This window comes from Sarcophilus harrisii, chromosome 4, assembly GCF_902635505.1.
Source record: "Sarcophilus harrisii chromosome 4, mSarHar1.11, whole genome shotgun sequence".
Classification (NCBI taxonomy): domain Eukaryota; kingdom Metazoa; phylum Chordata; class Mammalia; order Dasyuromorphia; family Dasyuridae; genus Sarcophilus; species Sarcophilus harrisii.
This window is the reverse complement of record NC_045429.1, coordinates 333,432,983-333,457,854: the sequence shown is the minus strand read 5'-3', so window position 1 is coordinate 333,457,854 and position 24,872 is coordinate 333,432,983. Positions and strand designations below refer to the sequence as shown.

The 24,872-nt window shown below is 40.8% G+C and overlaps 1 protein-coding gene and 1 long non-coding RNA gene across 9 annotated transcripts in view; one reads left to right on the top strand and one right to left on the bottom strand.

Annotated features, from left to right (window-relative positions):
• The window catches only part of ARHGAP23 (Rho GTPase activating protein 23), a 130,980-nt gene that overhangs the window by 27,774 nt on the left and 78,334 nt on the right, over positions 1–24,872 (bottom strand). For all 8 annotated transcript variants that reach the window (XM_031966141.1, XM_031966140.1, XM_031966139.1 and 5 more), the window contains 8 exons: positions 22,290–22,589; positions 21,385–21,446; positions 20,424–20,554; positions 19,692–19,813; positions 19,347–19,502; positions 2,208–2,286; positions 1,440–1,513; positions 515–604 (listed from right to left, as the gene is read on the bottom strand). In XM_031966141.1, coding sequence (XP_031822001.1) covers positions 515–604; positions 1,440–1,513; positions 2,208–2,286; positions 19,347–19,502; positions 19,692–19,813; positions 20,424–20,554; positions 21,385–21,446; positions 22,290–22,589 — 1,014 coding nt within the window. The remainder of the gene's footprint in view (positions 1–514; positions 605–1,439; positions 1,514–2,207; positions 2,287–19,346; positions 19,503–19,691; positions 19,814–20,423; positions 20,555–21,384; positions 21,447–22,289; positions 22,590–24,872) is intronic.
• Positions 22,540–23,720, top strand: LOC116423301. The gene is made up of 2 exons (XR_004233856.1): positions 22,540–22,627; positions 23,074–23,720. It is a non-coding gene; the product is annotated as an uncharacterized LOC116423301 (long non-coding RNA).

Sequence of the window (24,872 nt, the reverse complement as noted above, 5' to 3'; positions counted from 1 at the left end):
AGTACGCATGTGAATAAAAGCATGTAATCTGCAAGCCTGCTCCAGACAAGATAGACTCAAGAAAAAAGAAGTAGGTTAAATGGTAGATAGGACTTCTCAGTTGTTTGCATAAAACCTGAAAGGGAGCAAGGCAAGGCAGCCCTGACTGTATTTTAAAATTTGGAGAAAGCCCTATTCCATCCAGAGCCAAGGGAAGGAGTCCAAGATCAATATAACTAAGACAATTCATTAGGAAGTATTGTGACTAGGTACAGGGACTGCTTCCTAGCAAGGATTTATGGGAAACAGAAAGACACTCTGGGGTCTCCATCTCAAGAGTTCAGAAGACATCCCTCTCAGGTTAGTTAAAGGATTGGAATGCATAGAGACAGAAGGCAAGCGGTCTCGACCTCTAGAACTACAAAGAGATTTTCTGGCGGGGAGGGGAGGTAGTATTTTAATTTTTTATAAGCTGGTTCATCAGAGTCCCAGGGGGAATCTTGGCTTTTTTCCTCTCCTATTCCTGCTTACTAACCTTGTTCTTTTCTGAGTGATCAGCAATTGTTTTCAGGTGCCCCACAAGGAATTTGAGTGTTTCATAGTAGTGACCAGGAAGATCCCGGATCTGGAAGGGAGAGGGAAGACAACAGGGACAAGCATTATGTCAAGTTTCTTCAAATCTGCCCACCACCTCCCCTATGGCATTCCCTTCAGGGCTTCTACAACATTACTATCCCTCTACTCCTAAGTTCTTTACTCTTCTCCAAATGCATCCTCTATACTAAATGCTGTCCCCAACCTGTTTAGAAAACTGTATTTCCCTTGAAATCACTATGGCATAATGGTTGGAGTGACAGACTGGAGTCAGGAAATTTCAGGTTCAAATCTTGCCTGAAACACTAATTCTCTGGGGGGCACGTCAGATTTGATTTTCTTTTCTGTAAAATGGGTGTGCTAAGAATACCTACCTCACAGGATTATTGTGAGATAACACATGTAATGTGCTGTGCAAACTAGTGATGATGATGATGATGAGTCTTTTTGAGGGGGGTGTCATGACACCTCCATGAGACTGGGAGTTCCCAAGGGGAGATATCAAAAAATCTTTCTCCTTATCTCCCCTTCCCCTCATTTCCATAATCTTTGCAATTTGCTGATGGTTTAGAAGTAGGGAAAGGATAGTAAAGGGAGGCATGGGAGAAATGGCCACAACTGAGGAATTTTGTGAAGAATGATCCCTTAGAACCATTAGACTTTTAGAAGGAAACTAGGGACCATCCCTTTAATTTATAGTAAAGGAATTGAGTGGGAACATGACTTGTCTAATATCATATATTAAATTAATGGCAAAACCAGGACAAAAACCCAGACCTCTTGACTCCCAATGAAGGAATACTGGCTATTCTTTCTATAATACATCTGCTTCCCTCTCTTTCCAAATAACCCTTCTCTTTCCATACCAGTTTCCGCAGTGTTTTCATTCTCTCTCTGGAGTCTTCAATCCTATTGGCCTCAATGAAGTCATTGTATTTATCTATAAAAGTATGCAAAGTCCCCATTAGTGAAACTAGTGATTTCCCAGGAGTTTTTAATTTTTGTGTGTGTGTCAAGGACTCCTTGGGCAGTCTGGTGAAGCTAGGAACTCATTCTCAGGAAAATGGTCTTAAATGAATGAAATCAAATATACAAAAGGAACCAATTACACTGAAAAACAATTATCAGAATATCAAGAAAACAAGTTCATACACCCCAGGTTAAAAACAAACTCTATCCACCCCTGCTAATATCATTGAAGAAATTACTTGCTAGGCTGAGAATGGGAAGGATAGCTTTAAGTGTTTATATCGGGGTATGTTCATTATCATAAATACTGTTGTATTTCCATTCATGACGATCTCTGATTTATCATTGTTTGTACTCAAATGTCCCTTGTGTATATCTGGCCAAGAGAGAAAGAAGATCTGAGCTAATGGACAATACTTAGAAGAGAATACCCACTTATCTCTGAGAAATCAAAATTCAGCAGGTTAGAGGGGGAAAGTTATCCAGAGATCAGTCCTCTAGGGCCCTCATGGGACTCTCTGGAGGGACCAGTAAGTGCCAGACCAAAGCAAAAGGAGGGAGTCTTTTAGACTCAGGAAGTTGGCCTACTATTAAGCCTTCCATTCAAAAGAGGCTTGTAGCTAAGAGAGGAACATTCCTTCCCCATTCCCCCTACAGCCACTCACCATCAGTGAACAGAGGCTCTGGCAGTTTTCTGAAGAATGACTTGAGGAGACTGCTGATGACATTGAGGTCTTGCCAGCGCTAGGAAGTAAAAAGAAGAGAATCAGGAAGTCTCTCACAAGCCCAACAAAGCCCCTAACTCCCCCTCCTTCCACTTTAGCCCAATGAGGGAGCAGCTCCAGAACCGTGAACAGAGTATCTTTTGGTATAAATATTTTCTTTTTTTCTGTCTTTTTTTTTTTTTTTTTTTTTTTTTGGTAATGAAATTTTAATCCTAAATAAAGTTTTAAGGAATACCTTGGAGAGTAGGGATAGGGTGAGGAGACTCACCTTAAATTGTTTTACTATCCTCGAGCATACTTGAAAGAAAAGTCAAACAGTTCTGTAGTTTTCTTATCTCTGATTAGTTCCTTTATTTTCTCTACCAATTAAGAAAGATACTATCAATTTGTAACAGAAACTTCATGTTGTCAAATGCTGTGTTAGTTATAAAATTTCCATGTCTGCCATGAAATTATTTTCAGAAACCTATTTGTCACATTGTTTTCCAATAAAGTTCTCCAAACTTTGTCTATAGCTAATTTACAAAAACAACTAGGAAGGTAAGAAGAGAGAAAATTAGTATAGAATTAGTAGGCCTCTTATTTTGTTAAATGATGCTACATAATGTTTGGCATAAACATTTTCAAACAATTTATTTCAATAGCTAATACCTGCATACTAGTGCTGAGCTCTGGAGGATATAAAAAAAATTTTTTTAACAATACCAGGGTTCTGACTTCATAGAACTTATACTCAAGTAGTGACATGGCACATCTATAAATAACTTTGATGATAAAATAAATGCAGTAAGAATTCAAAAAAGAACAATGGCAAAAAAAATTAAGAGAAAAGCTTGGGAATGCTGATGACTTAGTTTTTCCTCAAAGAAGATATGTGAGAAAGCATCTTCCTTCCCCCCTTCTTGGAGGAGAAAGGAGCATATGGATATGGAATATTGTATATGCAATCAAGTTAGCCCTGACTATTGTGTTGGTTAATTTTGCTAAGCTGCTTTTTCTCTCTCTCTTTTTTTAAATTCTTTATTCTAAGAGAGAACTCAATGAGAAGAGAAAACAATAAAATGGAAAATGAAAATGAGATACAAATTATGGATACCATTTATTTTTAAGTGCATGGTAAGTGCACCACAGATATCCCCCCCCAAAAAAAAAAAGGTACTGGAGAAGATCTGAGGGGGTAAAGGTCATTATGAATTATTAACTCAATTGAAGATGTGAGTAGGGCATGGAGGTGACAGAAGGCTTCCTGGAGAAGGAAGTGGATTTGACATGGACTTCAAAGGATGAATTGAAATTAAACAGGTCAGAGAAGGGGGAATAAAGAAAAGATTGCTGGGTACAGAGAGATGCCCATGGAGGAGGAAAAAGTGGAACCATGCTGGGCTAGAGGAAGGTCAGATTTGGTTGGAATGAGTCTAGAGTAGCCTAAAGTGGAATAGTGGCAGGAAGGTGGAGCAGTGGGTAGAGTGCCAGACCTAAAGTCAAATACTTATTAGCTGTGTGACCCTGGAAACATCATTTAACCCTGTTTGCCTCAGTTTCTTCCTCTGTAAAATGAGCTGGAGAAGGAAATGGCAAACTATTACAGTATCTTTGCCAAGAAAACCTCCAAATGGGATCAGTCAGACACTACTGAAATATGACTGAACAAGAAGAAAAGGCTGGCTTTTCACTGTCCCCTTCTGTTCCCTGCACTTCCTTGCCTCCATGACCTGTTCCCTATGCCTGGAATGTCCTTTCCACTTCCACTCCACCTGTTGAAATCTCGTCCATCATGTGTAACCCAGCTCCAATGCTGCCTCCTCCCTAAATCCTACAGCTCTTCCCCCACATTCCTGCACATCACTTTGTACCTAACTTATCATGTATTCTTTCACGCTACAGTTACACAGAGCACCCTGGGCTGACAGCCAAGAGACCTGGGTTTGAATGACTGATATTTTGTAGCTACGTGACTCTGGGAAAGTCCCTTAACTCCTCTGTGCCTGTTGCCCCATCTGTGGAAAAGAGATCAACATTCCATAGATTTCTGAGCTGAAAGGAAGCTTAGAGGCCATCGTCCAGCTTTATCTTTTCACAGAAGAGGGAACTGAGGTCCAGAAAGGATCCAGAAAGTGACAGAGGGATGAAGCAAGAGAGATAGGGCTCAAACCTAGGTCCTCTGAGGCCGAGCCCAGTGCTTTCTCCCCTAAACCATCCTGCCTGGTGCTATTTGTACCGCCTGCCTCAAAGGGCTGTGGTTAAAGAAAATGCTTTGTACACACCTTAAAGAGAGATTTCAATTTGAGTTATTGTGAAGTAGTGTTGCCAGGCTCAGAAGCCCCAAATCCTAACGTTGGTCCTCTCTCCTTGTGGGGCGTTGGGCAGCTATCTGGGCTCAGATATCCCATCTAAAGGATGAGGGGGTTAGACAAGATGACCCCTGGAGTCCTTTGCCACTTTAAATACATGCATGTGCCATTCCTCTCACTGAAGTATATTCACCTTGACATCAGGCCTTTCTAATCATCTTCTCCATGCTCTGACAGTGCTTTACATGAAGCAAATACTTAACAAATGGTAGACTCTGGGCATTTCTAAGCATTTTGAAATTGGGCTTGCAGTCAGAAGATCTGAACTAGAATCCTGTTCTCAGATACTTACAAGCTGAGTGACTGAGCAAGTCATGTAAGCCTTGGTTTCCTCATCTGTAAATTGAGGATAATAGGAGCACTTACCTCCCAGATTTTGAGGCTAAAACTAAATAGCATATGTAAAGTGCTTTGCAAATCTTTAGGGAGAAAATAGTAACTCTGTCTCTCTCTAGTTTCTCTTTCTCTCTGTCTCTCTCTCCTTCCTCCCTCCATCTCTCCCTCCCTCCCCCTTCTCTTCTCTTTCTTTGTTCTTTCTTTCTTTCCTTCCTTTCCTTCTTTCTTACTTTCTTTCTTTTCTTCCTTCTCTCCCTTTTTTCTTTTCTCCCTCTTCCCCTTTCTTCTCTCTCTCTCTTTCTGTTCTTTTCTTTCTTTCTTTCTTTTTATCCAAAGTCACATAGCTAGGAAGTATTAATTGCCTCTAGTTGGATTTGAATTCAGATCCTTCTGACTCTAGGAGCAGATTAGTACTCTCTCCACTGCACCATCTAGCTGTCCTTAGAAAATAGTATCTCTATGGTTGTTTTTTTTTTTTTTGTTTGTTTGTTTATTTTTTGTTTTTTGTTTTTTTTTTTTGCTAAGGCAATTGGGGTTAAATGACTTGCCCAGGGTCCCAGAACTAGGAAGTGTTAAGTGTCTGAGGACAGATTTGAACTCAGATCTTCCTGACTTCAGGGCTAGTGCTCTATCCACTGTGCCACCTAGTTGCCCCCATCCTTATGGTTTAAATTGGACATATGTTGTTTGAAAAATATTTACTGTTTCCCACTATGATATGTGAGGAAAAAATGTCCACACTGTGGTTTATATATGTGAGGAAGGAATTGGTTCAACCCTTTTTTATCCTTTTAATGGCAGAAATATAAAATAAAAAAAAAAACAAGGTATTCTACAAATACTAGCTATTATTAATTAGTAATTCTCTCTTCACGTCTATCTTTGTCTCTCCACTCAAAGGGCCACAATCCTCATCCTATCCTTCATCACTTTTCATGTGGTTGTTTATGCTATTCATTCATTCCAGTCATGTCTGATTCTTCATGACCCCATTTGTGATTTTCTTGGAAGAGATACTGAAGTGGTTTGCCATTTCCTTCTCCAGCTCAATTTATAGATGAGAAAACTAAAGCAAACAGGATGATGTGACTTATCTAGGGTCACATAATTAGTAAGTGTCTGAAGCAAGATTTGAACTCAGGAAGAGAAGTCTTTCTCCAGCAAAGTTGATGAGAAAGATCGGGGATGAAGTGCTGTGTAAAAAAGCTACCTTGATTAGATTGTAATATGTAGGGAGGCAATGTAACATGTTATAAGGCTGGGAAGGCAGAATGGGGCCAGGTTGTGAAGGGTTTAAAATGTCAAACTGAATAGTATGTATTTAAACCTACAAGAAATAGGGAACCACTGTAGTTATCAAGATGAAGGGATGACATGATCAGATGTGCACTTAAGGAAAATCCCTGTAGTCTGCAGAAAAAATGATTTGTAAAGGGGGGAGACTAGAAGCTGGTTAATCAATTAGGTGATTACAATAGTCCAGGAGAGGGATAATAGGAGCCTGAGCTATGGTGGTGGCTTCAGGAACAGAAAGCACAGGATATTTGTGAGAGATGTTATAGAAGAGGTAGAAACATATTTTTCAGTAATTGGATGTGGGAATCAAATGAGAATGAAGAGCCCAAGATGATGCCAAAGTTACAAATCTGGGTAATTGAAAGGTTGGTAGTATTCTCTTCAAAGACAGGGAAATTTAGAAGACAGTTTTTTTTTAGGGGGGAAAGATAATGAACTCTATTTTGGACCTGTTGAGTTTGAGATGCATATGGGGCATCCAGTCCTAATTGTCCAATAACTAGTATGTGTAACTGGAGTTTAAGGGAAAGAGCTATAGATCTGATAATCATTAGTATAGGAGACAATCATCATACAGATAGAGAAAGGGAGGGAAAAAGAGATACAGAGAGACAGAGATGGGCAGAGAAATGGAGAGCAAAGGGAGAGACAGAGATAAAGAGATGGAAAGTGAAAAGAGAGACACCCAGAAATCTTGAAAAGAGATATGGAAAGAAAGGGGAAGGGGGGAGAGAGGAGAAAGAGGGAGAGAGAAAGAGAGAGACAGAGACAGAGACAGAGTGGGATGGAAGAAGGAAAGGGAAAGAAAGAGGGAAAGAAAAGGGCAGCTAGGTGACACAGTAGATAGAGAACCAGCCTAAAATCAGGAGGACCTGAGTTCAAATCTGGTCTCAGACACTTAACACTTCCTAGCTATGTGACCCTGGGCAAGTCACTTAACCCCAATTGCCTCCAAAAGAAAAAGAAAAGAAAGAGGGAAAGGGAGGGAAAGGGAGAGAGAGGGAGAGAGAGAATGAGGAAGGGAGGGAAAAAGACAGACAGAAAATATGAGAACTTAGGACAGAACTTTTTTTTCCCTCAAAGTTTGGCTGAGAAAGGGAAGAGAGATATAGGATGATTATTATTGTTATTTGTTTTTTAAGAGGATGATAATATCAGGGAGGTGATGCCATGACATGCAAGTGAACTGGATTTAAGTGTGGGAGCGCTATGCAAGGTCACCTTCCTCACTTTCCCCTCCAGAACCTTCCGAGTCCAATGGCCAGATATCAGTTAGGACAACTGGAGGTGGCCCAGGATGCAGTGGGAGACACTGGTCTTTTCAAACTAGGGTCTTTCTATAAGATGATATAGAATAGAAAGGGCCAGAGAATTTCTTAAGAATTTGGGGCAGGTGGTGGGGAAGTAAGGGGACAAGGAGGGGAGAAGAAAACTCAGTGAGAGAAGGAACCAGTAAATATGTTGTGATTGAATATAAAGAAGAGATTATCTTGAGGGGGAAATTTTTGTATCTCCAGCAGCTAGCACAATGCACAGCACATAGTAGGGCCTTAAAACTTGCTGACTGATTGCTGATTGTTTGTGTTGAGTATCTATGATGTGACTCCTAAACTAGTTCTGAAAGACTGCTAAGTAATTATACATTTAGACCACCAGAGGGCACTGCTGGCCCACTAACGAGTATTTTCACCTCAAATTTAACTCAAGATGCAATGAAATAAACTGCTTAAAAGACTAATCTGTACCCTACTTCCTCACCATCCGCCAGTCCCTAAACCTTTGCAATCTGGTTTAATTCCCAATGCTCCTCAAATACACATCCTGCTGACCCCCATTTACTGAAGTGGTTTCATGACGAACGACTTCTGATCCTCATCCTGCATGACTTCTTTGCAGCATCTGATTACTCTCAAGCCATTCCTCCTCTTTAATGCCCTCTCTTCCCTTGGCTTCCACAGCATCACACTTTCCTAGCTCTCCTAACAGAAAAAAAAAGACCTCCAAAGTATATTTGTGTTAAGGGGAGGGAAGGTTAACACGGGAGAGGTGAGACTAGACAGAAACTGGCCTGAAAAAAATCTTAAGATTCAATGTTGTTCAATCCTCTTATTTTACAGGTGAGGAAACCTTGGCCGGGGATGGCAAAGTGCCTGGGCCAAGGTCACAAAAGGAGTATTAGCAGAGTTGGGAAGTAGCATCAAATACTAATGCTAGCAATCATCATTCTGAGGACCTGGATTCAAATCCATCTCTGATGCTTACCAGTGTGACCTTGGTCAAGTCATAATTTGCCGGGCCCTTAGTTTCTTCATCTTTAAAATGAGGACCTTGACTAGAAGGCCTCTGAGGCCCTTCCAGCTCTAGAGTGATGGTTCCCAGTCTCTAACGTAGCTCCCTGACACACTGCTGATTTACTCTTGACATGAGGTTAAGCTCAGAGTTTTTAAAATGTGGAATGTTTTGGAAGAGAACGTGTCTCCCTTCAACAGAGGTATTCAATCAAAAACTGAATGATGATTATAATAATAGCTAGCATTTATACAGAACTTTAGATATGCAAAAGCTCTTTACCCATGTAATCTCATTTGATCCTCAAGACAATCCATTGAGAGAGGTGCTATTATTAACACCACTTTGCAGATGAGAACACTGAGTCCAAAAGAGTTTAAGTGATTGTCTATAGTTACTCAACTAATGAGTGTCTGAGGCAGGATTTGAAACCAGGGCTTCCTAACCCCTGGCTCAACACTTCACTCACTGACTACATAGCTGTAATTATAGCATGGATTCTTGTTCAGATATATACGGTGCCTGGGATTCCCTTCCAGTTCAAAGCATGTGACTCTTGGCCCATTCAACTTTCCCCCTTAGGGTCTCATTTTTCTCTCCACCTTGAACTCCTCTTCAAATCTGGATCTTCTTTAAGGGTGTTGTCTTCCCAAACTCTGCTGCTCCTCTAACTACTTTCTCTTCTGATCCAGAGCTTCAGTGATTCCTGAGGAAGATCTCTAGCCCCAAGCTTTCCTCTTACCCAGACCTCTGGCCTCCTACCATCTCCTGGCTATTTCCAACTCAATGTCCCACCTGGCACCTCAAATGACAACATGCACAAAATTGACCTCCTAATCTCCACCCTCAGCAACAAATCCACTTCTCCTTCTGACTTCTTTATGGGAGGCAGCTTGGCCTTGTGGGTAGAGAGTTGAACCTAGAGTAAGGAAAGCCTGAGTTTAAATCCTACCTCAGATAGATACCTAGTGTAGTGTGTCAAGACAACATGTATTTATTAAGTGCCAATGATGTGCCAGGAACCTGCTAAGAATTGTGTGATTTAGCAAGTCACTTAACTTTTCACTTGCATTTACCACCTCTGCAAAATGGAGTAATTTCATCTACCTCATCAGGTTGATGTGAGTCTCAAGTGAGGTAATATATGCAAAAATCATGTCACACATATTCTTAAGCATTCCATATTTGGGGGGATGACAGCTAGGTCTCAGGCACTTACTGGCTCATTACCTTGGGCAAGTCACTTAACCCTGTTTGCCTCAGTTTCCTCATCTGTAAAGTGAACTGGAGAAGGAAATGGCAAACCACTCCAGCATATTTGCCTAGAAAACCACACATGGGGTCACAAAGAGTCAGATATAATGGAAAATGACCAAACAATAACATTATTTCTATTACTGACACCCTATCTTCTTTCAGTCAAGCCATGAAATCTTAGCGCTTAGACTCCTCATGTCCAACTCCTGTCTTCTCTCCATAGTTTCCACTCCTATTGTCAGTCTCTAATTTAATTCTGATTGCCCGTTGTAATCAGAGATCACAAATTAGAGATATAAAACACTCAGGAAGCCAATTTAAATATAATTGGGAAATATTTAACAAAATTCACAAAAAAACAATTAAATATAGATATAGATAATGCTAGTATATGTGGTTATGTAAATTGTCATGGGCTGCAGGGATCCTTTTGTGTGGTTTTGACTCAACTGATATGGACAATTGCAAGAGCTTTCTAATGTTTTCCCCATTTTGAGCCACTCCCAATCCATCCTATACCATTGGAATAGTGCAGTTTTTCTAAGTAGCAGCTCTGAACACACACACATCACACACAGATAAGTGATACATACAAACCTCCAATAGCTTCTTTTTACCTACCTAATAAAATCCAAACCCTTTCACCTATCATTTAAGGGCCTCTCCAAATCCGCCTCAACATCCCTTTCCAGTTTTATCATCTACCAATTCTCCCCTCACGTGCCCTACACTGAAGTCTCATTGGATTATTTTTTTTTCCTAAAAATACAAAGCCCAAAACCCAGCATCTTCATGCTTTCCTTCCTCTACACCCTTGCTGCTCTTCTCATTTAGAGAGCTGCCCTATTCTTGACCTTCCCTCTCCACCATCTCCACCTATAGCAATGCCAGACTTGGCAAACAAATCCTTCTCTCTTCCAGTCTCACTCAACCTACTCACACCCAAAGGTCTTCTCCCATAAGTCCTTGCTGTTCGTCCTAGTTCTGGTCTCTTCCTTTGTATCACTATAGCTCTATTTGTAACTTTCCCTTTTTTAATAGTATTTTATTTTTACCAAAAACACATAGTTTTCCACATTCATTTTTGTAAGATTTTGTATTCCAAAATTTTCTCCCTCTCTCTTACCTCTCCCCTCCCTAAGACAGCAAGCAATTCTAAATAGATTAAACATGTACAATTCTTTTAAAAATATTTCCATATTTATCATGTTGGGCAAGAAAATTCATTCCAAAAGGAAAAAAATGGGAAGAAAAAAATCAAACAAACAAAACAAAGCAAGCTGAAAATACTATCCTTCAATCCACATTCAACCTCTATAGTTCTCTCTTTGGATACGGATGACATTTTCCATCCCAAGTCTATTGAATGGTCTTGGGTCATGGCACTGCTGAAAAGAGTCAAGTCTGTCACCGCTGATTATCACATAACTGTAACATTCTTAAGTTGATCTCATCCAATCTAGAACTACAGCTATCTGTATGTGTGAGACAGTGGGGTCAAGTGGAAAGAACACCATATCTGGAATCAGAACAAGGGATCAAACTTTTCAAGAGACAATAGGGAGCCCCTGGAGTGTACTGAGCACATAAAAGACATCAGGGTTCATGTTTCTTGACTTCTCTGCAGCATAGAACACTGTTACCCATGCTCTCCTCTTGGATATTGTTTTTTTCCCCCCTGGGTTTTCTTGACAATGCTTTTCCAGACTTCCTCTTAGCTATCTGACCATCCTGTCTCCAAGTCTTTTGCTGACTCATCATCTATAGCATGCCCTCTAACAGTGAGTGTTCATCAGTTTCCAGGAGTTACATAAATGACTCATAAATCTATATATTCAACTCTAATCTATCCCCTGAGCTCCACTCACAGGTCCAGGTCACCAGCTGCCTATTGGAGTCATTGCCTGCCTGTTGGATATTTCCACCCAAATATCCCACTGGCATCTCAAAGTCAACATTTCCAAGACAGAACTCATCTTTCCTCTTTAAACTTCTGTATCACTGTCAGGAATAACACCATCCTTCTGGTCTCCTGGGTCATGACCTCAGCATTACTCCTGACTCACTCTTCTTCATTCCACATATTCTTCAATTAGTTGCCAAATCTTGCCTTCCTGTTTCTACATCATCTCTAGGAACCCTTCTTTGTATTCATACTGTCATCAACCCAGTTTGGGCCCTTAGAAAATCTTTCCCAGATTTTTACAGTGGCCTCTGAACTAATCTTCCTATTCCAAATCTCTCCTCATTTAAGCCATCCTCTATTTCAGCTGCCAAAGTACTTTCTCTGAAGGATAGATCTGACCATGTCTCTCTCCTGCTTAAATAAGTTCCAGTGGTTTTTTATTTCCTTTAAAATAAAACACACAGTCCTCTGCTTAGCTTTTAAAGCACTCTACTATCTGACCCCAATACATCTTTTCAGCCTCATTATACATGACTTCCCTTTCCAGATTCTGCAAGCCAGTCAAGCTTCTCTGTTCTTCACACACATGACTTCATCTCTTGTCTCTTTTCCTTTGCACTTGCTATCCTCTCTCCTTGGAATACCTTGTCTCCTTACCTCTATTTTGGGAGGGGGCCTTAGCAGTTGGAGGGAATCAAGAAAAATTCCATGCACTCTCTTCCTTCAAGATTCAGTGCATGGAAAAAAAAAAATTAAAAAAAAAATAAAAAAAAAGATTCAGTGCATGGAATTTTTCTTGATTCCCTCCAACTGCTAAGGCCCCCTCCCAAAATATTTTGCATATGTCCTTTATATACTATAAGTCTTTTCTTGAATGCAAGTTTCTTGAGAATAGTGGCTCTTTCAGCTCTTTTTGTGGTGGCAAAGAATTGGAAATTGAGGGGAGGCCCCTCAGTTGGGGAATGGCTGAACAAAATGGGTTATATGATTGTGAAGGAATACTATAGTGCTACAAGAAATAATGAACGGGTGGATTTCAGAAAAACCTAGAAAGGCTTATATGACATGATGCAAAGTGAAAAGTGCAAAACCAGGAGACCATTGTACACAATAGCAATAGCATTATTGGATGATCAACTATGATAGACTTAGCTCTTCTCAGCAATACAATGACTTATGATAGTTCCCAAAGACTCACAAGGGAAAAGGCTATCCACATCCAGAGAAAGAATTGATAGAGTTTGAATACAGATCAAAATATACTATTTTTACTTTAGGGGTTTTTCCCATGGTTTTTCCTTCTGTTCCATTTCTTCTTTCATAACGTGTTTGCAAGTACTGCTCTCTGGGAAGTGGGGAACAAGGGAGGAAAGAACAAAACTTTGTAACTCAACATCTTTCAAAAACCAAATGCTAAAAAATGTCGATGTATAATTGGGGGAAAATACTATTTTAATAAAAGAAAAAAAAAAGAATAGTAGCTGGGTTTGTTTTTTTTTTTTTTTTCATCCCCTAGTACCTAGGACAGGATCTGTCACATTATGAGCACTTAATAAATGTTTGTTGATTCATTTACTGAGGATCAGACCTGGAAAAGCACTTTCCAGTTCTATGGATGGTGGTTGAAAGAAGAAGAGACTTGAAGCAGGGGAATCATATATAAATATATAATATATAAATATAAATATATCATATATAAATAATTGCCTCAATCAAAACAGGAGGTATCGAGCACTTGGACTAAGATGGTGGCTATGGAAATGGAGAGGATGTAATGTATAGTAGAGATGCTGTAGAGATAGAAATGACAAGTCTGGGCCACAAATGAGATAAGTGGAATGAGGTGAGTGAGGAATTAGGGCTGGCAAAGAGGCTGCAAACAGAGAATTCCCTGCTTCCTCTTCCAGCTACTATCCACTTTCTCCTTTTTTTTGAAACCCAGACAGAGAATTGTGTTCCCCAAGGGCATGGTGGATAATGCTATCCAAAAGAACTAATAGATAGCAAGTCTCCTTCTCTCCAGATTTATTCCCAACCTCCGGCAATCTGCCTTTAATGCTCGTAAATCTATTGAAACTGCTTTCTTGAAGTCACTAATGACTTTCTGATTGCTAAATCCAATGGCCTTTCCTTAATTTTCTTAGATTACAGCATTTAACACCATAAATCAGCCTCATAGATCACCCCCTTCTTGAGACTATCTCACATCTGCCACCATCCTCCACCTTGCCCCAACCCTCTTGGCTTTCTATGACTATTACATTATCCTGGCCTCATACCTACCTCTTTAAACACTCTTTTCCTCCTGCTGCCCCGATTTAGGGTGTTGCCCAATGCTCAATGTGCAGTCCACTGACTTTTCTCTCAAAATATTCTTTTTTTATAGAGAACTACCCTCTTCTAATGGGTTCAAAAGATATCTCCATGAAGGCAGATAATGGTTGAGGTTTATTTTCTTTGTATTCTCAGGACTTAGAAGATGCCTGAGCACATAGTAGGTGATTTTTAAAATGCCGATTGTATTTAAATTACCTGACTGCCTACATCCCCCTAATATAATGCTCTTTCTTACAATAAGTACTGTACTTAATATTTCTTTTTCCCCTGAGGCAATTCGGGTTAAGTGACTTGCCCAGGTCACACAGCTAGGAAGTGTTAAGTGTCTGAGGTCCAATTTGAACTCCCCTCCTAACTTCAAGGCTAGTGTTCTATCTACTGTTATCTAACTGCCCCTGTACTTAATATTTCTTGAATTGATTTTCTCCAGTCCAATGGTCTTCCAAGCTCCACCCCTATTTTTCCAAAAGCCTAACAGAGTCAACAAGCTTTTTAAAAATATCTACTAGTCCCTTCCCACCTTGGCCTTTTAATTTCCTTGAAAATTCAGCCCAAGTGCCACCTTCTACATAAAGCCTTTCTGATTCCCTCAGTTCCCAGTGCTCTTCTTCTCAAGATTCCCTTGTAATCCTTTTGTATTTGTTTAGTTCTTTCAGTTATGTTCTAACATTTTGTGACCCCATTTGGAATTTTTCCTGACAAAGATATTAGAATAGTTTTCCATTTCCTTTTCCAGCTAATTTTATAGAGAAGGAAACTGAGACAAACAAAGTTAAGTGAGTTGGACACACAGCTAGTAAGTATCTGAAGTCTAATTTGGGCTACCTGACTCCAGAGCTGGTGCTCTATCCACTTCTCCATTTAGCTGCCCCATTCTTTTTGTATATATTTTACATAGATGGTCACATATGTTAGAATATAAACTCCTCAAAGGAAGGAACTATTGCATTCTCAATGTGTCTGTGTGTCATCCTCTGTTCTTAGCACAGTGCCTGGAAGATAGCAGGCACTGAATAAATATTCTTGATTGATGGAGGATTCTAAAATTAATTTCACTTATCTAATTTGTGCAAATTCAATAAAACAGTTCTAATTTACAAAAACAAAAAACAAAAACAAAAACAAAAAACCTACTAGTGTCATTCAGCTAAATGCTGGGGATACAAACAAAACTACAAATAGTTCCTGCCCCCAAGGAACTCACTGGCTAATGGAAGACAACATGCAAACAATCATCTACAAACAAGATCTAGAGAGATTAAACTGGAGATAGCCTAAAAGGCAAGCATTAACCAAGAAAACCATCGGCCATCATTTCTACCTAGATGACCCTTGCAAGAGACTCCAAATTCAACATTCACCAAATTCATCACTTTCCTCCTACAAAAACCCTCTTCTTCCACTTCCCTATTTCTGTTTATGTTCTCAAAAACTTGTCATCAATCTTGACAGTTTTCCCTCTCCCAGAATCCCAGAACTTCGGAGCTGAAAGATACCTCAGGGGCTATCCAAGCCAGCCCATACTTGAGCAAGAATGCCCTCTACAACATTCCTGACAAATGGGCATCCAATCTCAGCTTGAAGACCTGGGATAAGGGAGGAAGGGGAAAGGAATAAACATTTATTAAGCACTTATTATGCACCAGGTACTATGGAAGGAGCTTTACAAATATTATCTCACTTTATCCTCTCAGCAATCCTGAGAGATAGATATTATCATTATCCCTATTTTACAATTGAGGAAAGTGAGGCAGACAAAAGTTAAATGACTTGCCCAGGGGTACACAATCTGTAAATGTCTAAGGCCAAATTTGAACTCAAACTTTCCTGGTTCTAGGCCAAGAACCATTTTGCCACCTCTCTCTAGAAACTACCTATTCCACTGTAGAATGGCTCTAGATATTAGGAAGGTTTTTTTTAAAACCAAAAATTGACTTTGTGCCACTTTCATCCACTTGATCTTAATTCTGCTCTTTGGGAACAAAACTAAAGTCTCACTCCTCTTCCTGGAAATATCCTTTCTAATGCTTTAAGACAGCTAATCTTTCATGCCCCCTCCTGAGTTTTCCCTTTTCCAGGTTAAACATTCACAGTTCTTTCCAAAATCTCTAAGGGGAATGAACTCCATGCTCATCACCATGCTGGTTACTCTTCTCTGGAAGATTTCTAGCTTGTCCGTGTCTTAACTAAACCATGGAGCCCAGAACTGAACACAATGTCCAATTGTCTGAGTCAATCATTCTTCGATTCCTAGAGATTTCTGCCTCTTAGGGCTAAAAGTTGCCTTGGCTGCCAGATTATACTCTGGACTCAAATGAAGCTTGGGACTCTATCAGACCTATAAAAATCAATTTCAAGCAGCCTACTGAGATTTTGCTCATTTTATATTTGGAACATGGATTATTTAAGCCCAAATGTAAAACTTTATATTTATCCCTATAATTTCATCTTATTTGATTCAACTCAGTATCAAGATATTCCTGAATTCTGTCATCCAGATTTTCCTTTATTCATAATTTATATTAATTAAATTATACCTAATTTATAGGTATATTAAATTATACTTAATTTCCCTTTATACCTAATATCATCAAGTTATTTTTTGTTTCTCAGAAAGATCTCTGAGTAACTAAGTGACTCAGTGGGCAGAGTACTGGGCCTGAAGTCAGGAAGACCTGAGACACAAGTTATGTGACCCTAAATAGATATTATTATCTCCATTTTAAAGTTGAGGAAGACAGAGTTTAAGTGAGGTTAAGAAATTAAGTTGCCCAAGGTCCCTCGGCTAGTAAGTACCTTAGGCTATATTTGAACTCAGGTCTTCCTGATTCTAGGCCTAGGGTCATATAGCTAATAAGTGTCTCTTATTAGCCCTGAATCTCTGACTCAGTTTCCTCATTTGTAAAATGAATATAATAATAATAGTATCCACTGTCTCAGGATTACTGGGAATATCAAATAAAATATTTGTGAAGGGCTTAGCACAGTGTTTGACACATAGTAAATCCTGAATAAATATTTGTTTCCTTCCTTCCAGCTATCCACTTCTCTCAATTCTCACACAATTTTGGCAGTCTAGAATCCCTACCTGGATTACAGCAACAGTCCTTTAAGTTGTCTCTTTACCAGCAACCTGTTCTGCACTCATCATTCAACAAGCATTTATTAAGCACCTAATATGTGCCAAGCACTGTGCTAGGCATTTGGCATATAAAACAAAAAACTGAAATAGTTCTTGTCATTAAGTATCTTGCATCTTATTGGCTGAAACAATATGTCCAAAGTAAGAAAAGAATATATATATATATATATATATATATATGTGTGTGTGTGTGTGTGTATGTATGTGTGTACATACATATATATGTATATGTATATACACACATATTTATGAAAAAGTAATTAAGGATAGATTTGAATAGTAGGAGTGACTTGAGGAATCAGGAGAGGCTTCCTTAAGGAGCTGGTACTTAAGCTGAACTTTAAAGAATGCTAGAAATTTTCAAGAGACCGGACAAGGACGGTGCTCATTCCAGGCAGGGAAGATAGCCTAGGCAATGGAGACTGGAGGTGGAATGTACACTATAAGGAAGAGCAAAAAGACAGTTTTGGTGGATATGGAAATGTGTAAAGTGGAATGATATCTATATGTATGCATGTATATCTACGTATATGATATATAATATACATGATATGCCTGAAAAGGCAATCTGCAGGCAAGCTATCATGGGCTTTAAATACAAACAGAAGACTTAATACTTTATCCTTAGGGTGATAGGGAGAGTCACTGAAGAGTGTGAATAGTGTGTGTCAGTGTTTCCCTATGTATATTTTTATATGTGAATGTGTGTGTGAGAGAGACAAAGACCTAGAGATGCAGTGACAAAGAGATGATTAGAGTTTCCAAGTTTGTGTGTGTGCATGAGAGAGAGACAGAAACAAAGAGATGGAGAGAGAGAGAGACAAAGAGAGAGAGAGAGAGAGAGAAAGAAAGAGAGAGAGAGAGAGAGAAAGAAAGAGAGAGAGAGAAAGAGAGAGAGAGAGAGAGAGAGAGAGAGAGAGAGAGAGAGAGAGAGAGAGAGAGAGAGAGAGAGAGAATATCAGATTGTGCTTTTGGAAGATCACTTTGGCATCCAAACATTCTGGAGAACAATGTGAAACTAAGCCTAAAGGGTTCTAAAACCATGTATACTCTGACCCAGCAGTGCCATTATTGGGTCTGTATCCCAAAGAAATCATAAAGAAAGGAAAAGGTCCCACAGATGCAAAATATGTTTGTAGCAATCCTTTTTATGGAAAATGAGTAGATGCCCATCAATTGGGGAATGACTGGATAAGCTGTGGTATATGAACATAATAGAATATTATTGTTCTATTAAAAAAAATGATGAACAAGATGATTTTAGAAAGACCTGATGCTAAGCAAAACAAACCAAACCAGGAATACATTGCACACAACAACAGCAAGAATGTGAGATGATCAGCTATGAAAGATTTGGTTCTTCTCAATAGTTTAGTGATCCAAAACAATCCCAATAGACTTTGGATGGAAAATGCCATCTGCATCCAGAAAAGGAACTATGGAGATTGAATGTAATATGCTTATGTTCATTTCTTTTTTCTGGTTTTTTTTTCCTCTCTCCCATGGCTTTCCTTTTTGTTCTGATTTTCTTTCCCAACATGTTCAATGTAAATTAGCACATGCTTATGTTCATTTCTTTTTTCTGTTTTTTTTTTCTCTCTCCCATGCTTTTTCCTTTTTTGTTCTGCTTTTTCTTGCCCAACATGATTCATAAAGCAATGTGTATTATACATAAATAAATAAATTTGTTAAAATGTAACTGAGAAATATTTAACAAAGTTAAAAAATGCAAGAAACCATGAACAATGTTACATTCTAAAACGAAATCACCATGTGGCTCAAGATTAGTGCCCCCTTTTCCATTTGAGTTTGACAACACTAATATAGAGTAAGAGAGCAAGTCCAATTTGACTGGATCATGAAATAAAAAAGCTGTACCCATATGGCAGTACCAGATTGTGAAAGACCCTAAATGCCAGGGAAAGGAATCTGAACTTTACTCGGGCAAAAGGGAGCCATAGCAGGGATTTTAGCAGAGAAAAAACAGGAGCATATCCACAGGGACTGCTACACTAAGTGCTCAATAAGTGCTTTCTCAATTGACAGTAGAATGTTCAACCAGATAATAGATAAGCAAGTGCCTTTGGCCACACCCCTGACTGCAGCCACACATTCTAACCAACCACCAATTTTAAGTAAAGAAAGAGTTGCTCCAACAGACTTACCTCATCTTGAAGGTTGATGTCCCCCGGCCCTCGGTTTAACTGCTCTTGAAGACTAGAGACGACAGCATTGTTGCCAGGCACCCGGTAAATGCCCATGGACTCGAGCCCCCTTGCCTCCACCATGCGGCAGCACGCTGACACAATCAGTGGTACTCGCTGCAGATGGGGCACAGGGAAATCGCCATGAGAGCCGGTACCGATGGGTACAGGCTTAAGGAGGGCAGGAGGCAGAAGTTCTGGGTTCTGAGCAGAACAGTCCCAAAGCCTCCCTTCTCCCAAATAACCACACACACACTTTGGGAGACCCTGATCCCAGCCACTGCTCCTAAGTTCTTTGGGCCCCACCTGGTTGTCAGCAGCCGGTTGACACTCTTCCAGACGAACCCCGAATGCCCTCGGAGAGGGCTTCTTGTTCTTTTTCATGATGTTGATGCCCCAGGGGGCTCTTGAAGTTGCAGCACTGTCATCTGAGGATGACAAGGTCCGGATGGGAAAAAAGAACACACAATGGTTACTTAGGAACATTGATCCACCAGGAGTCCAGACACAGACATAGAAGTATATACCTATCTACATGGCAATCCCATATAGAAGCATGTATATTCAGAAAGAAACATAGATACAAAAAGACACAAGCCCACTGTCTTTAAGCAACCACCCCTGAAGTCCTCTCTCCTCCATTCCATGTGTAGACTCTCGACTATCCTCAATCAATCACACCTGAAGTCCTCTCCCCCCCATCTCATGGTAGACTCCCCACTGTCCTCAAACAATCATCCCTGAGGTCCTCTCCCCCCCATCCCATGGTAGACTCCCCATTGTCCTCAAACAATCACCCCCAAAGTCCTCTCCCCCCCATCCCATGGTAGACTCCCCATTGTCCTCAAACAATCACCCCAAAGTTCTCTCCCCCCATCCCATGGTAGACTCCCCACTATCCTAAACCACCCCTGAAGTCCTCTCCCCCCATCCCACGGTAGGCTCCCCACTGTCCTAAACAACTACTCCTGAAGTCCTCTCCACTCTATTCCATGGTAAGCTTCCCAATTCCTTCCTACATCTTTTCTAGTCTCCTACCTTTGGTCCCTGAAGGAAGATCCTGGGTCCTGGGAGATCGGGGAATATTCTGCTTCAGGAGCTCTGACTTGAGGCCCGCTATTACTCGGGAGCTCTTGGGAGAGGAGTCTGCTTTGGGGCCAGAGATATGGCTAGGAAAAAAATAAAGACAAAGGATAGAGGGGATTTCACTTGAAGGCTACTACCTCAGAACATTCCTATTCCTGAGCATGATGGACCCAACCCATGGGTGCTGCTCTCATCCATTCCAAGACATGGGTCTTTCTTTCCCAGCAGGCCCACAGTGCCCAGGACACATGCTCCCTTATCTTCTGCTTGTGGCCTCCATCAAAACTGAAAATATTCCCAGCATTATCTAGTCCAACTCCATCTCGCAGAAAAAAGAGATCCAGAGAGGGCAAGTCAACAACCAATTCATGACAGACCCAAGTCTCTGGACACCTCAGTTCAGTACTCTTTCCACTGGGGCTTAATAGTAAACTACCCCCACAGTCTAGTTTCTCTACTCATGGAAACATAAAATATTAAAAGTTGGAAGAATCTTGGAGGTCATCTAACTCAACTCTTATTTTACAAAGGGAGAAACTGAAGCTTAGAGGGAGATTTGTAATCCCCAAGACCAAAGTGTTATATAAAACAGCAACCACCATCATCATTTCTGTCCTGGAGCCATTTCCAATTAGAATTGGAAGGGCATAGGGGGAAAGACCAGGATTAATAATAATAGCTATCATTTGCAGAATGCTTCATCTATATTGTCTCCTTTGATCCTTGCAAACATACTAAGAGGTAGATGCTATTATTATTCCCCATTTAAAAGAAACTGAAATCAATAAATTAAGAGATCTGCCCAGGATCACAGAGCTAGGAAGTATATGAGATGGGATTTTGAACTCTGACATCCCAGACTCCAAGGCCAGTGTTCTCCTACCCTACTGAGGGAATGCCTGGTGATCTTTACCTTACTTTTCGGTAGTCATTAAGCTTCTTGCTGATCAGAGCTTGATTGGCAAAGCCAGGGTCCTAGAGAGGGGTAGAGGAGGGAGAACAAAGAGAAGAGGCAGAGAGGAGGAGGAAGGATGGGAAGAAAGAGAGAATATACCAAATATGAGTGCCCAGCAAAACAGCGGGCATCTCCCCCTACCACTGCCCATTTCTGGAGCTTGCTCCAACCTCCCCATCGCTTTCCTGTTAAAAGGACTTATGTGCCCAAAAGAGAAAGGTGGACCCTTAGGACCAGCTCCTACTCCTTTCCTGTGGCACCCATATCTGCTATTGCTGGGCACAACCCCTAGAGAAGAGGTCCACCTTTCTGCTCTACATTGTCTCATTGGAAATGGGCATCTCGAGGCAGACCTCATTCTATAGTGAGCCAAGGGGAAAAAACAAGCCCACTCTTCTCAGAGACGTTGTAAGGAGGTCAAATGGTAAGATAGCAGGAAGTGCCCACAAAGCCAGGAAGTGTTGGTGAGTTAGAGCCCGAGCTTACAAAGCCCAATTCTAAGGGCACTGGTCTCTCCTCCCGGGCAACCGAAAGGAACTCAGTTTACATTAACACAGTTAGGGTTGCTCCTAAACACTCTAAGGGCAGGTATAGTGATAGTTACTCTACTGCTTCCAATCTCTTTCCAAGGTCATCTTGTCCACCCTTGTCTCTCTAGGTCAGTCCCTCCAGATAGGTAACCTGAGCCAGCTCTGCCTTTGGGGGATTATTGGGGGAGAAGAGAATCTCATTGTCTAAGAGCCACAGAGAAGGAACATCCTCAGAGCAGATGAGATGGCCATAGATGGGAGTGGGAAATTTTCTAATGGCTCAAGAGAGGTAAGTGGGGAGAGGGTTGTGGTGGGAGGCCCCCTGGCCCTCACCTCGCCCTCAGCCCTGCTGTTTTCCCGGATCGCTCTGATCCAACCCAGCATATCATCACGGTCCTCAGCCTGAAAGAGATATTCACAGAAGTCAGCGGTGGTGAGCCGGAACACGTGCCTCCTCTTGGTCTCGCTGTAGGAGATGTCCACCAGGCACGAGCTGATGCAGACGGGCGCCGTCTCCTCCTCACCTGCGCCCGCCGCCGTGCCAGCCTCTCGCCGCTCCTTGCCCAGGGAGAGTGAGTGTGCCCGGAGCGCAGCGTAGACACGTTTCCACTGGCGCAGGCCACCACCCACTTTCTGCAGAAGATACACAGAGAGGAGGGGAAAGAGAAGAGGTGTGAAAACCTGAACTCACAACTGCCCCCCTCCTCCCAGCACTCCCTCAGCCTTGCCAGACTCTATCCCTGATGGCGGGAGGGATCAGCTGCTTTCCAGGGGACCCCATTATCTGAGATATTGTCTCTCAGCTAGGGCCTCTGAAAATGGGGAGCGATGGAAGTAAGTGGCAGAGAACTGGGTTATAGATAAGCTCACCATTCTTCCAGATGGTCCCTTATTCAGTTCTTATTAATCTACCACAAGATCATGGTTTTAGAGCTGGAAGGGACCCCAGAGGTTATCTAGCCCAGCCCCTCATTTTTCTGATGAAAAAAGTTCATGGCCAACCCAAAGTCACTCAGGGAATAAGAGGCAAAGCAGAATTTGAATTTTATAGCCAGTACTCTTTCTCCCTACCTTCTTCTGCTCCTAAATCAAGCCTTTGTGTTTCTTCTCTTCATAGTTTTTGTCTATCTTCTTCTTGAAGGGACCCGATACCTTCATTTTCAGAGCCCCCCTTTCAAATTCATAGGATCATGGGCTTAGAAATTTAGAAGAGAACTCAGAAATTATCAAGTCCAATCTGTACTTTTTAATGGCTGAGGAAGCCGAAGTTCAGAGAGGGAAAGTGAGTAACTTGTGCAAAATCACACAAACAAATAGCAGAGGTCACCTGACTCCAGACCAAGCCAATACTCTCCACTGTACCACCTGCCTCTCCAATTCAGCAGGTTCTAATCTACAGTAGTGGATTCCATAAAGGAACGGAACTGATATTTTTTATCATCTTAGACTTCCCAAAGGGAAAAACTCTAAGAGTTCTTTCCCCTAAGGGATTAGCAAAAGGGGGACTGACTACAAGGGTTGGAAAATATCCCCTTCCTGACCTCAAGAGGCATGTCCTCATTTTGTTTAATATCATAACATGATTTGCTCCAATTCAGCAGATTATATGTGGAGAATAGAAATCAGAGGGGTTCTCTGTGCAATCACAAAATATTCTGAGTTATCCTTTGGAAACTTAATTTCCTTATACACCCAATCTGTGGAAAGGAGAAGATCTGCATTTGATGTACAAAACGGGACTCAACAGGAAGGACAGCATGAAAAGTGTCACTCAAAAAGGGGGAATATATGATAGTGAATAAAAATGCTTGATTGCTATCAGAAAGTCTTTGGATTTAAAACTCACCTCTGACATTTACTAACTGTATGACTATGAGAAATTATCTCCCTGAGCCTCAGTTTGATCATCTATAAAACACTGAATTGTTGCTCTGCGATTCAAATGAGTAAGTCAAGGGTTCTGAACCTTTTGCCATGGACCACTGGTGAAGCCTATGGGCCTTTTCTCAAAAGAATGTTTATAAAAGCATAAAATAAAATGATGGGATTACAAAGAAAACAAATTATAGTGAAATAAAAATTCAACTTATTTCCTATTCAAACTCCTGGGGGGGGGGGGGGGAGGCAGTTGTCTGTAGGTTCCAGATTAAGAGCCCCCTAATGAAGGTGAAGGTGAAGTGTGTTGGAAATTTTGGAGCTAAATGTCAGTTATCATTAATACTTAATGACTTTCAAAATCCCCAAAAAAGCAGAACTAAACCAAAATCAGACTTGGACTTCTCCCCAAACTCACCAAAACAAACAAACAAACAATCAAAAAACCCTTCCCCATTCCTGCATTCCTCCAATCTCTACCATGTTTGGTTAATTTGAGAAAAGGGGCTCTCACTCACCAAACCAAGATGAGTAAATGAGATAATTACAAGGTGTGTAAAAGAGTGCAGTAGGCATTTATGGGACTGGAACTGGGAGTGTCCCAATTGCCCAAGATGTAGATTGAATTATCCAGAGGATGAATAATTCAGACTCCCTGACTCTCCTTAAAATCCCAATCTGGTGTTTTTTTCCCCCTGTTTATCAACCTCCGATAATAGGCAAGGCATATTTGAAGAAGAAAGAAAACCTAATAAGCAATTATAAGGAATGTTATAAGGGGACTAAGGTGAGGGTGAGAAGGACCCTTTACCCTAAGAAATACTTCCTTTAAATACTTCCAGATTTCCTCCCAACCTCCCAGCATTTCTAAGAGTCTACAAATACCATAAATACACCTCCCCATCTTCTCCACAGCCAGCTCCATTTCCTGAGTTCCAGGGTTCTCTTACTTCAATTCTCCAGGATCCTACCCCAATCCCCAGGGTTTAGAAGCATTCATAAGTATTAGTATATCTGGGAACCCCTCTATTCTCTACTCTT